Raw genomic sequence first — 13,813 nt, 5'->3', positions numbered from 1 at the left:
AGAAGAGAATGGAAGCATGTGAGATTTGGTTCTGTAGAAGGATGTTGAAAATTATGAGTGTCACATGGAAAGAAATGCAAAATGGCTTGATAAACATCCTATTTGTTTTCTACACACCTCATATTTGTACAGTCTGTCAGTAGATTATTGAGAGACAAAATGTCATTTCATTTTTCAGCATAACCTCTCTCTCTCAATTGCTTTAAGCCACTATGGAACAGGTCTGTATACCCGCACAGCAGAATCCGGTACTGGCATGATTGAGCCACTGTTTACTGAAGAAATGGTAGCTGCTTGATCCAAGGAAGAAGTCATCCCTAGAATTCTTGTACTGTTCGAGAGATTCACTGCGCTCTGTCTTCCGCGTTTATTTGCGGGCATCTACCAGTGTTCTCGGAATCCACTAGGTGCATACATTTTTCGGCTTAAACAGTCTCAATGTTCTGCTCACATTTCCTCCTCGTACTCTCACTCCGATTGACAGTTTGTTCACTTTTATTGGTTTGTCTGCCAAAAGCTGAACATGAGGATGCTGCACGTTGTCACGAGTCGGTGCAGTGCTGGGACTGCCACTGCACGTGATGTCCTGAGTATTGGCGTGCCCACTTTTACCAGATAATCTGCTCGCACAATGACTGACTGTAGTGTGATCCCCGTACACCTTCTTTGATCTCTTGTAAATGTTTGTCACTCTCATTCTCACAACACAGAACTCTAATACCGTGTTGCTTCAGATGAACTTTGAGTGTACCAGCCATCTTCACTGAATGCATTTTCACCTGTGGCCGCAAAAGGGTTAATAGTGAATACCAACATGGCTGGAAGTGTATGATAACATACCAGTAAACTACAGGGTGACACATGGGAGATGGACTGTTTTGAACTGCGTAGTACTGAGGGCGCGGTGGTGGGAGGTGGTTGTGGTGGGGATAGTTCTGATCCACACAAGACGCCATTTCATTTACTCAGTCACTATGGAGCAGTGGGACTTGCAACGTCTAGTGTTTGTTTATGACAATTTCGTGAAAAGTAGTGTATCTATTATCGCTACGCAGCGATTGTTTCGTGCGCGGTTTAATGTCGGTCGACATGGAGCTGTTCTGAGCCATAACACAATCCTCAGATGGGTGGAAAACTTGAGATCAACTGGAAACATATTGGATAAGAAGCATCCTGGCCCGAGATACAGAGTAATGACACCAGAAAATGTTGAAAGGGTAAGGCAAGCGGCAGTCAGAAGCCCAGGACAGTCAGCTAGGCGTCATGCTAGTGAGTTACGAATCAATCGTGAATTGGTTAGATGAATTTTGCATAAAGAATTAAAATTCCATCCCTACAAAATGCTCATTGTCCAACAACGTAAGGAAACTGATTTTGCTGTATGAGAAGACTTTGCTTACAGAATGCAACTGATTTTGGGATCGAATGAAAATGAAATTTTGTTGATGAGCGATAAAGCTTATTTTCATTTAAACGGGACCGTGAATAAGCAAAACTTACGTTACTGGGCTCCAGAACATCCACACCTTATCCACCAGCGTCCTCTACACTCAGAAAAGGTAACAGTCTCATGTGCTCTTGGCTCTGTTGGCATTATTGGATCTTATTTTTTTGAAGAGAACAGGGCCACAGTTACTGTTAATTCAGTTCGTTACATTCGTATGCTTGAAACGAGAACTAAGACGATGACAAATCCCTTTAATATGCGTTTGGTTCCAGCAGGATGGGGCAACATTGCACACTGCAAACACTTCAATGACAGTTCTTAGACACATGTTTCCTGGCCGGATTATCTCGCGTTTTGGCAATGTTCCTTGGCCTCCCAGGTCTCCAGATTTGTCAGTATGTGACTCTTTTCTGTACCTTAAGATCTGTGTCTATACCCACAATTCATGAAATTTGGACAAGTTGAAGAATGCAATCATTCAAGAAATTGCTGCCATCCCTGCAGAGATTTTAGTCTGTGTGATGGAGGATTTTGAGAAGAGACTTGAGTCCTGTATTCGAAATGATGGACATCACCTTGACGACATTATTTTTCACAAATAACTTTGTTAACTAAAATGGCAAATAATGAGCTTTGATTTTGTGTAAATAAACGTGCATTAATTTTAAAGTTGGCTGAGTATTATTTCATTAAAAACCATCCATCTCCTGTGTGCCATCCAGTATTATATACATTCACCCCTGTCACTTTTCACTATTAATTGTAATACATCCTCTATAATGTATGTTGTGGCTTTGGAACTACTTGAATCAAAGGAAGTTTACATTGTTCATTTTCCCACACTGATGGTCTTTTCTCTTCCCTTGGGAAAGTATAACCCTATAAAGGCCATGTATGATGTAACTGTAGATGTCACACAGTAAAAGTAATGTTGGCACTAACGACTTACGTGTTACACACTGAAGAGAAAAAAAAAAATGATGATGATGGTGACAAGAATAATGGTAATAATTGTCATCCTTGTCCTTTTTAGACATAAGTATACTGTTATCTGTAACCAAGTTTGCAGATGCAGGACATATAGATTCAGTGCCTTAGGCACATTTATTTCTGTGTTACATCTTTTTCTTAATCTGCTGCTACTCAATGCCTGTTTTACTCCATTTTCTAATAATTAGTTTTAACATGCTAGTGCACTTCTGTAAAGAAACCCGCAGCCAGTAACTGGAGGTTAGGCAGTGCTTTTGACCATTTGTAGTCACATCTTCAATAGATTCAGTAAATGTGGGAGAAAAACAATCTGTCATAGTGTGGAAATGATTTTCTTCTGTTTCAGCGATGATCTCGTCGAAAGGATAGCAATAGTTTTTCGTGACAATCCTCTTTACTGGCAAGCAGGCTTGGGTGTCAGTGTCATCGGCACGATCCTCGTGTTCCTCATTTCCTGCCGGCGAGCACGCTCGGCTAAAGCGGCACCCACAAAAAAGAAGAAGTAATTTTAGACATTGAACTGTGTTCTGTGTCTTCGTGTGACTGTCTGGACATTGTGTGCCATTGGCAAATTTCGCCAAGCTGTGACCTCGGTAACGGTAGACATCCGGCAGTTGTCGCACGGAAGAGAAACAAGTGTACTGCATTTGGTAGTATGAATTGTTATTTTCCATTACAGTTATTCTGTTTTCATAATCTTTTTGAAAAAATAGGATCAGCAGTATTATTACATCATCATGTATGCTTCCAATTAAAACTGTCCAAAACATACAGCCTTCTCCAGTATTCATAAATTTTTGTTTGTTAACATTGTACTTAGTTCAGTCAGATGATATAGTGGGATAAGAATAATGAAACTGTTACAATACTGCTGATTCTACTATCAAAATACAAATTTAAAAAATACTTTCTCAAATGAACTGCAAAACTAGAGCAAGAGCTTATCAGTCGGCCACCAGAGGGCTGTAAAAGTGCTCTCTCTTTCCAGAGGAAATACTGGAACTGCAGAATAGTATACTGTCTTTCCAGATGCGACCACATTTGCTTCCAGATCCTCTGCTGTTGGTCTATCTGACTTTTTCCGGTCACATATTGCTGAAATTTGTGGGAGAAAGAGCTTTACTTAATTTGGATGTCAAGACTCCTAATTGGGTTCTTTCGGTTCAAATTTAGTATTGAATTGTGTGTCTCAGATTACTCTTCAGCCGAGTTTTCAAGCCCTCTTCCAAGTGAAAAATGAGGCACTGCATTTACTGTTGCTTGAGGTTGGAAGGAGCATTGCTGTAACATGGCAAGAAGATCTTACCATTGTACATACTGACTAATTTTGTTAACTTAGTGACCAATAATTGAGTGAACTGAAAGATAATGAACAAGCTTTTTCACAAGTCTAGACATAGAATCTCATTGCTCTGTTGCCGAGTGCTTCCGATGGTCCGTTTTTCCAGAAAAATGGCAGCTTTACTCTACTTAATGCATTTTTCTTAATTCTGTAAAGTTGCTGTAATATAATGTATATTTCTTTCTCACCAATTTATATCCTTTTGTCTTGGAGGTAACTAAAAAGTGTGTATGGTTGTGCAAACAATTGACAAGTGTCAGCAGATTATATTTAATGGAAGCTTTACAGTACTATTTGGAAATCTATTTTTTGTGAAATAAAGCAGAAGTATTGTGATGGAATGCTCTATAATGAGAAACTTACATCCACATTCCCTTTTTTATATAATTTTTACTCTACTGGATTGAACTTAATGTATACAATGATGTAAAATGTGGATTTTTGAGGTTGATTTGTGCATATCATGTAAAGTATTGGCATCAGAATATCTAATAAGTTTTTTTTTCACATTTGCATAATAAAAGAATGTTAACTTTACAGTAAGTGTTATTGACCCTGTTCTTTCCTCCTTTTTTTGTTAGCAAGTGTGACTTTCATAAATCAGAATTAATGCAGTGCTGATGAGTAAATCAAATTACATTTTAAGAATTTGGAATGTTGTAGAGGATGCAACTATGAATGTCTTGGTGTAAGGAACCTGTAATCAGAAATATGAAATAAAGTTTCTGCAGTACTATGCACTTTTTACACATTTGGTAAGCAAAATAAAACACCAGAGTACAGCAGTTTGTTGATGTAGAGTACCATCAAATACTGTAAACTCTCTCTGTGGCTTCGATACTGTAGAGTTAAGTGTTCAATGTGACAACCAACAACTTTGTTACGTAATACACAATGATGAACCGCGTTTTGTCCGATTCTCTGTTAAGATTAAACACTCCCCTCTGATGGCATCAAACACTCTGAAGGTGTGCACAGTAAGCACAGGTAGCGTTCCTACCAGTGTAGAGTACTTTACGTAACCTCAGAGGAAAAAGTCGAGAGGGGATAGGTCAGGGGAGTGAACATATCGAGGGACTGGGCATCTCTTTCCGATTACACTCTGCCTGAAGTTGTCTCCGAGATATGTCCCGGCCCGATGACCAAAGTGGAACACCGTCATTTTGAAATAACAAACTTAGTGCACAGTTCCAAGGGAACATCCTCCAGCAGTTCAGGCAAGGCATTTCATAGTGTGTGGTGGCTGTATAAACTTTATTTCGCGGTAAATGATAACAGCCAAACAGTTGCGGGATAGAGATTTATTGAAATCCTTGACCACGGTTTTGGTCTAAATATACCTTCATCAGAATCAAAAATACACCTGAACAGGAACACACCTTCATTAGCAAAAAAAAAACTTAGCACCATAACTGAGATTGGGGGGGGGGGGGGGGGGATTATAGTTTAAAGTAACCGTGAAAATTATCGAAGTATTACAGGCACAAAAACTTTTAGTTACTTACTAAAAACCACATCCTGCAGTGGAGATACATAAAACAGTCTTGCCAAAGGTGTCATCAGTAGTTAAAATATCACCTCCATCTGTACAGCATAATTATGAAGAGGACAGGTGTAGCTTAGAAACAAAAATTTTTTTTGTAGTTTCAAACCCCTCCTTGCTCTAACAAAATGTAGTCTGGCTGACTAGAAGTTAGTTTTCTTGTCCGTTGATGCTGGTGAGATGCTCCTTTCCTGTCTTGTTGGAATTTTACGTATTTTTGATGTTCGTCGTTCGCGATTTTCGATGTGTATGTGTGGTTTAAATGATTCTGTTACGTTTCTTATTCACGACAACAGATGGTTTCGATTTATTACAACATTTTGTTTGTTTTCTGTAGTATGTATTGTAGTCTTTAAGTTGCGCAAGACTCTCACGCATAACACTAGTGCCTTCTCTCGCTAGATATGTTCCTTAGTGCAAGCTTCACCTGCTTGACTCTAGGACACAGGCAAATTGGTTTCATATTTTCTATTGTATGTAGGTGTTTTAAATGGTTCTGATATGATATGTTTTACTGATTAAGACAGAGGGTTTGAATTAGCACAACGTTTAAAATTTTGGTGTGCATGAGTATACATCCCTGGTTTTTAATGTGTGCAAGTGTCTCGCGCATGCCACAAGTGCCCTCTCTCGATGAAACTGTCTGCCTTAGGGCTTCCACATCCTCTTCATGCTAGTTCACAGGCTAAGTACTGATATGCCGTGTTCGCATCGAGCATCTCTTCATAATTATGTTGTACAGATGGAGGTGATATTTTGGTTTTAACTACTGACAATGCCTTTGGCATGATTGTTTTATGTATATCCACTGCAGGATGTGATTTTAGTAAGTGATTAAAATTTTTTGTGCCTGTAATACTTTGGTAATTTTCACAGTTACTTAAAGCTATAAGTGTTTATTTTCTTATATCTGAATTATGGTGCTAAGTTTTTTGCTAATGAAGGTGTCTTCCTGTTCAGGTATATTTTTGCTTCTGATGAAGATATATTTAGATATACCGAAACCATAGTCTAGGATTTCAATAAATCTTTATCCTGCAACTGTTTGGCTGTAATCATTTACTGTGAAGATTTTCAACAGTTGCTGCTTCAGCCATGTTTAAAATTTTGAAGCTTTATTTCACATTCACAGCTAAAGGCTCCTGATTCATCCTCTACAACCTCCAAAATTTTTAATATTACATCCTGTAGAGATTTGTGGTAAACACAGCAACCCACAGACCTGTGTCCTCAACATAGAGAATTAGAGTCCGACCAGTTCTGACCTTCTGATAGCTCATGCAAGTTTTTTTATGTTTCAAATAGAGATAAGCTGTGGGGTAGCAGATGGGCATACAGTGTGTATTGCCTATATGCGTGCGGCCTTTAGCAGCCCCTGTTATGTGGCACAATCCAAAACAAGCAAATTGTAATTTGGAAAGTGGCGTTTTCATCTGCGAGAATGCTCATCCGTGTGTTGGAAGATGGCACAAAACATCTCGTCACAGATTTTGATTGGGAAACATTTCATCAGCCAATTTAATACATCTTGTATTTCCTTGCTTTCCTTGGGGTCAAACGATTGCAGAATGCTGATATTGTAAGACAGGTGGAAGTTAGTCTAAGGCCTGTACTTTAATTTTATTGTTTTGCCCAATGGGCAGATCTTTGAAGTATATTGGCCCTGTGTATCTGTATATATTAAAGAGATAGTGTAGACAATTACCAACCACTATACCCTTTTTCCCTACCAATTTTTTAAAATGTTTTTGCAGCAGCAATATATAGGAGAGTAGTGCCACATCTCAATACATATAACTTTTTGTCCGACTCGTAGTTTACTTCAAAAATGAAGTATTCACAGAAAAATCAAGTTATTTTGTATGTGAAGCACTAGCAAGGCATAAAAATAAATTGAACACAGTCTGTATTTTCTTTGATTTAACAAAAGCTTTTGCTATATAGTACTTTTGCATATGTTGGACAGTTATGGTATTAGGGAGAAAACTCGACAATGTTTCACTTCTTGTCTGGAAAGTAGGAAGCAGAATGTTGTCCTCCTTTGTCAACAAACAGTGATGGAGTGTGAATCTGACTGAGGTCGGGAGAGGGGAGGGGGGGGGGGTGTCTGGGGGTGCCACAGGGCTCTGTTTTTGGTTGTTAACTTTTCTTGATATATGTCAATGATCTTCTACTAAATGTAACTCTCCATGTTCAAGAACACCTTTGGGGTTTGATGATGGTCATGTAAACATATTAACCCACAATGATCCATCTCAGTGTGCTCAATGCCTGGTGAGTGTGATGAACTGCAATCATTCCACCATCGTGCAACATTTACGTGCAGTGGGACTTGCTCCAAAAATTGGGGGTATGGGTACTGTATGCTCTAAGCCAAAATCACAAAAATTAGAGAATGGCTGTATGTGCGTTTCTGCTGCTTCATCAATTGGCTCATGAACATCACCGACCATTTCTATCCTGTACCATTACTGGTGGTGATAAATGGTGTCTTTATGCTAACACAAGGAAAAGAAAGGAATGATCGATCTAAACGAAGCAGCAACTCCCTATATAAAGGAAGCAGCAACTCCCTATACAAAGGCTTGCACACATCCACAGACGATAATGTAATGCATCCGGTCAAAAAGTGACGGAGTGGTTTACTACGAACAGCTTCCCCAAGGTGTAACTGTAACCGCTGACATTTATTGTCAAGAACTGAGATATCTTGCAGACCCAACCCAAGAACAGCAGTCAGAAAGGCTGTGTGAAGTGTGTAGTGGTTAATAAAAAAAAAAAAAAAAAAAAAAAAAATGAGAAGAAAAGAAAAAGGTTGAAAATGTGGGAAGAAATGGTGAATAAAAAGGAGGTTTTAAAATCGTAAATGACCGTGAAAAAGTGAAAGAATGAAAAGCAAATCGGACTTCGTATTACAGAAAAGCTATTGTTGGGGTGGTCCTTGTGGCGTTTTTGAGCAAAAGTTAAACCAATTTCCACTACAAAAATTATTGAAAAAGAACAGAGACTAACTAAATGTAACTGACAGGGGGAAATGGCGTAGATAAGAGTTCATCCTTTACCAGGTTAACTTGTCTTCTTTCGTGCGGCGTCCAGGTCTTCAAAAATCTCCTTCATTTCTGCGAGAAAAGTCTGCTCCGAAATCTTGCAATCGTCCAGGAATCACTAATTTATACCAATTAAAATCATCTTGATACTGTATGCAATTTAATTTACTTTGCTACTTCCATCCTCCGAATTTCTTAACAACTTCCACAATATGTCTACACATTAAAATCAGATCAAGACTAGCTAATAAGTTTTTTTTACGTCTTCATCAGATCACGTCTGCATTAAGCTTCCGCTGCATTGCCTGCCTGCATTGCACTAGACTGAAAAAAACACTATACAGGAGTTTTGTTGGGAAGTCATTCAGCACCAACCTTATTCACGTGATCTTGCACCCTCACTCAAATTTTCAGCTTTTCCAATTTCTATCGGACAGCCTTTGAGGAACTTCCTTTCTGGACGAAAGTGCACTCCAAGCATGGCTCGACGAGTTCTTCACCTCAAAACCACATAATTTCTATAGTTGCAGTATCAAAAAGTTACCACAGTGTTGACAGACTGTTGTAGATAGTGACGGAGAATATATTATTGATGACTAAAGTATCTGTGATATGTATCTGTTGTGTTTATTAAACTTAGGGGGTAAAACGCTGCGAACGTCTGAACTGACCTAATATTTTGAGCCAACTCTGTTCACACACCCAGAATATTATTAGCTCAGAAAAGGATGGTCCATCTGATCAGCAGTGTCAGTTTGCAAACTTCATGTAGATCATTGTTCAAATGTCTAACCTTGCCACCCCTGTAAATTCACTCCAATGTGGCATGTTTTGTTGACATTGTTAACACATTCAGAAGAGACTGCAACATTAATTCAGTGAAAGCCAGCCAGAAAAAGGATATGGGCATGTACAGGTATATCACTTCTTTAAGCATTGTACAGAAATCTAAGCACTATTCATGATGTCCCATTTACAGGGTTTGTATAAAAAGGAACGAGACAGCTTGCGAATCAAAATTTATTGTAGATATTGCTACAACTGCTTAGTACTTTTCAAAGTATGACCCTCGAGAGTCGACAACCCGCTGCATGCGAGATTTCCACGCTTCAAACACTGCTGTGAATCTGAGACTGGGATGGCCTTCAAAGCCCTCTTTGTGGAGGCTCAGACCTCCTCCAGGGTCCCGTGACGGTGTCCTTTCAGGGAACAGGAACCTTTTAGTTTAGGAAACAAAAAAAGTCTGTTGGGGCCACATTGGGACTGTAAGGGGGCTGGGGAATCGTTGGACTCCCTTCCTCGGCCAGGTAGATGGCCACCACGAAGCAGGTGCGACTCGGCATGTTGTCACTATGCAGCTTCCAATCATCGACGATGGCTGGCCTTGCGCACTGACCCTGGCTTTCAGTCTCTTGAGCACTTCACAATAAAAAGCACCATCGGCAGTTTGGCCTGGGGGGCACAAACTTGTGATGAACTACGTCCGTGACATCGAAAAACTCAATTGGCACTGCTTTCAACTTCGATTTGCTCATGTGAACCTTTTTTGGACGTAGGGATGCTGCAGTGCATCGTTTCGCACTCAAACAGTTTGTTCCCCGGTCATACTGAAACACCCAGGTCTGGTAATAACGTTATCTAAAAATTCTGGATCAGCTTAGAAACTCTGGAGATAGTCTTGGCAAGCGTCCCCACGTTCTCGCATTTGAATGTCTGACAAAATCTTTGGGACCATCTCGGCACAGATCTTTCTCGTTAACAATGCTTTGGTAATGGTGTTGTGCACTGTCATTTTATCAAGTGTGAGGTCGTCTGCTATCATGCTGACACTTGTCTGGTGGTCGGTGTTCAATAAAATGCACACACAGTTGATGTTTTCATCAGTTTTGCTGCTTGACGGGCATCCAGAGCGGTCCTCATCCTTGACGCAGTCCTGGCCCTCTTTAAAGCTCTTCACCCTCCTGAAAATCTGGGCTTTTGACAGGCAATCATTGCCATAGGTTTGCCGACACCTATCCAATGTTTCCGTACCCGATTTTCCTAGTTTCACACAAAATTTGATGGCGTAATGTTGTTCGATCATTTGCTGCACATTGCAAAGTCAACGGTCACGGCGCAATGTGTCCACTCGACGCACGATGCAGCCAAGATGAGAGCCCGCAGGCAACTGACATACCACGCGTTTTTGGCCAGACCCCCCCTTTCCCTCACCAATCCCCCCAGGCAGCATGCGCTGCAAAGTACAGTCGCGTCAGCAAAAAAAATCAATATCATTGCTTTTTATACAAACCCTGTAACTTGGCTACCAGCAGAATGGGAAAAAAAGTTGGGTTATAGACCCCAAATATTCAAATCCACGTTGAAAGGTTTCCGTGTCACACACAGTTTCTATTCTGCAAAGGCATTCCTCACAGTCATTCAGAATTTGTGTCTGTAATACGGTATTTGTTCATGTGGTCTCCCACATCTTTTTCATTTTTTATTAGTCTATCATTTAGTTCTCTTTTGTGATCAGCATTCCATAAACTGTGCACTGACTTGTTCTGTTAACAAGTACTTTTGGCTTGCATGGCGCCACTTAACCTGATAAATCTATACTAATAATAAAACTGCCGTGTCTGCCAGTTTGAACACACTTCTCCAAAACTACTTGACAAATTTTCATGGGGTTTTCGCAGGTAACTTGAGTATAGCTCGGGACACAATATAGGCTCCATTTCATCAAAATCAGATCACGTAAAAACAGATATCACCACTGTATTTGTCTGTTTACCTGTTTGAACATGATAATGTCCAAAACTACTAGACAAATTTTCATGGTATTTTAACAGACAACTAGAGCATAGTGTGGTACATCATATTATAGGCTTCATTTTATCAAAATTGGATCACAGAAAATAAAGATATTGTAATCGAAAGTCTTATCCATTTAATATTACAAATATGAAAGTAACTCTGTCTGTTACATTTCCACGACTAATCCTCTCTACCGATTTCAATTAAATTTTATATGGAGAGAGCTGGAACTGTGAGGAAGAACGTAGGCTGCTTTAGAAAGTATGTAGTGCAAAATAGTTACTGATTTGAAGAACATTGTGGAAATTAGGGAAAATGTTTACTCTTTGATAATACTGTTTACCCTTTTTCATATGTGGGGAAAATGGTATTATTGATTGCTATGTGGTAATATTCTTAGTAATGAATGCAATGCTTAATGCTTGTGCAATGCTTAACGCTTGTGCAATCTTCCCCGTTTTTAATCCACACTACTTGTTGGATACTGTACACACTGCATAATGTATAACTTCTCCAATAGCACAAAGGATAGATGCACACTCCTACGTGTCCCCCTCTGTAGTCACTGCTCTGTAGTGATGCTGCAGATGCCAAAATGTCATGCAACGGAACAGCTTGAGAGGGTGAAGAGCAGGGTTTGATTGATTGATTGATTGATTGATTTCTTTATTAATCCATGTAACAATTTACATTGTGTGGATTTCGTCAGCAAAATCATATACAATACAATATACCTACAATTATACACATAAAATTTGTATTTACACACATTTTTGAGGTATCTTAAATTAGTTTTATATCCTTGTGTAATTTGTAATTTTCTTATAGTACTGTACAACTTTTGATTTCCTCATGTATTACAATGCAGGATACTTTAATTACACTACATGTTTTAATTCAGATAGTCCATTACTGCGTAGTAACTTTTATTTAATAAAAAGAATTTTAGTTTTGTTTTGAACTGTCCGATTGTGTCAATATCTTTTATTTTTTGGGGTAATTTATTATATAATTTAACAGCATTGTACAACAAGCTCTGCTGAGTTTTAACTTTATTTTTCCTCTCTAGATGCAGATTGTATTGGTTTCTAGTTTCATAGCTGTGTACTAAAGAATTTTTCATATAGCAGTCAATATTTTTTTTTACATACATAACACTTTGAAAAATGTATTCACAAGGGACAGTTAGGATTTCCAGCTTTTGGAAATGTTCAAGGCAGTGAGCCCTACTGCCACTCTTGGTTATTATACGAATTGCTCTTTTCTGTAATTTGAAAACTGTTTGAATATTTTTACTGTTGACTCCCCAAAATATTATTCCATAGGTAATAACAGAGTGGATATAAGAAAAATATACAGATCTGACACATGTAGTATCACAAACTGCAGTCAGAATTCTCAGAGCATAGCATGCTGTAGCGATTCTGTTACTAAGTATTTTAATATGTTCTCCCCACTTTAACTGACTGTCTACATGCATACCAAGAAATTTTGTGTAGTCTACACATTCTATAGTTTCATTGTTTAACTTAAAGTTGTTATAGTGTGGTTTTTTGCAGACATAGAAGTTAACAGCATTTGTTTTTTTAAGATTTAGTGTTAGTTTATTATTGGATGCCCACTCACGTACACTGTTTAGTGTTTGTTTGGCTTTTTCTTTTAGTGCATCTGGTGATTTGTCACTGATTAGAACATTTGAGTCATCTGCAAACAATATTGTTTGTCCATGCTTGATGCTCTGTGGGATGTCGTTTATATAAATGAGGAATAGTACTGGGCCAAGGACACTACCCTGTGGGACACCTATATTTACATAATTTGGGTCTGAAGTATACTTTACAATATAGTTTGAGCAACGCACACTGGCTTACTTACCATAACAAAACTAATGCGCAGTGGTGGGTAACAGCTAGAAATTAATTAATATTGAGTGTGGTACCTTTATTCGTGTAATTATTTGTTCCACACACAGCTTTTCAGTATCCTTTCCAGTGGACTAGAGTATTACGGTGTTTTAGGAAATGCTGTAAAATGGGTAAAGTCATCTCTCTAATAGGAAACAAAAGGTGTTAAGGCTACACTCAGGAATTAAGGCATCAGTCATCATTTGACAGGGGACTTACTATATATGATGTGACCAAGAATCCATCCTGGGCCCCTTGATTTTCCTTGCAGATGATGCAAATATTCAAATTCTGAAAGTACTCATAGTACACAGTTCAGATCACATAAAAAGTTTCTCCCACATAAGCATAAAAATGTTATGAAATGCAGTCAGAAGAGACTGACAGTGTTACATTTGTTGGGATTAAAGTAAGATAGTTAATTCACTTTAGAAGCAGCTCAAAAGTGAACAGATGCGGCCACTAAACAAATCTTTATTTGCAATATCAATCTTATCACATTTAGCTGAAACAATAAAAAACTAGAATACTTTGCTTTCTTCATATCATAATATTATGTGGTTCATATTTTGGGGAGACTCTTCAAGGCAAGTAGCATATTGTATCAAAACCATGTGATGCAGATTGTACATGAGGGTAAAAAACGAACATCCTCGTGAAGCCTGCACAAGAACTATTATTAGTTATTATTCATTAGTATATTTATTCCTTGATGGACGTTCATGGCAAATAATACACTGAAGT

At 38.6% G+C, this 13,813-nt stretch overlaps 1 protein-coding gene across 1 annotated transcript in view; it reads left to right on the top strand.

Annotated features, from left to right (window-relative positions):
• LOC126215059 (thioredoxin domain-containing protein) overlaps positions 1-4,515 on the top strand; it is a 41,713-nt gene extending 37,198 nt beyond the window's left edge. Inside the window, exon 6 of the mRNA XM_049941708.1 lies at positions 2,784-4,515. Within this exon, the coding sequence (XP_049797665.1) occupies positions 2,784-2,943 (160 nt within the window). The 3' untranslated portion in view covers positions 2,944-4,515. The remainder of the gene's footprint in view (positions 1-2,783) is intronic.
• The last annotated feature ends 9,298 nt before the right edge of the window (positions 4,516-13,813 follow it).

This window comes from Schistocerca nitens, chromosome 12 (assembly GCF_023898315.1).
Source record: "Schistocerca nitens isolate TAMUIC-IGC-003100 chromosome 12, iqSchNite1.1, whole genome shotgun sequence".
In the NCBI taxonomy this organism is placed as follows: domain Eukaryota; kingdom Metazoa; phylum Arthropoda; class Insecta; order Orthoptera; family Acrididae; genus Schistocerca; species Schistocerca nitens.
The sequence above is the reverse complement of the archived record's forward strand: the minus strand, read 5'-3'. Positions and strand labels throughout refer to the sequence as shown.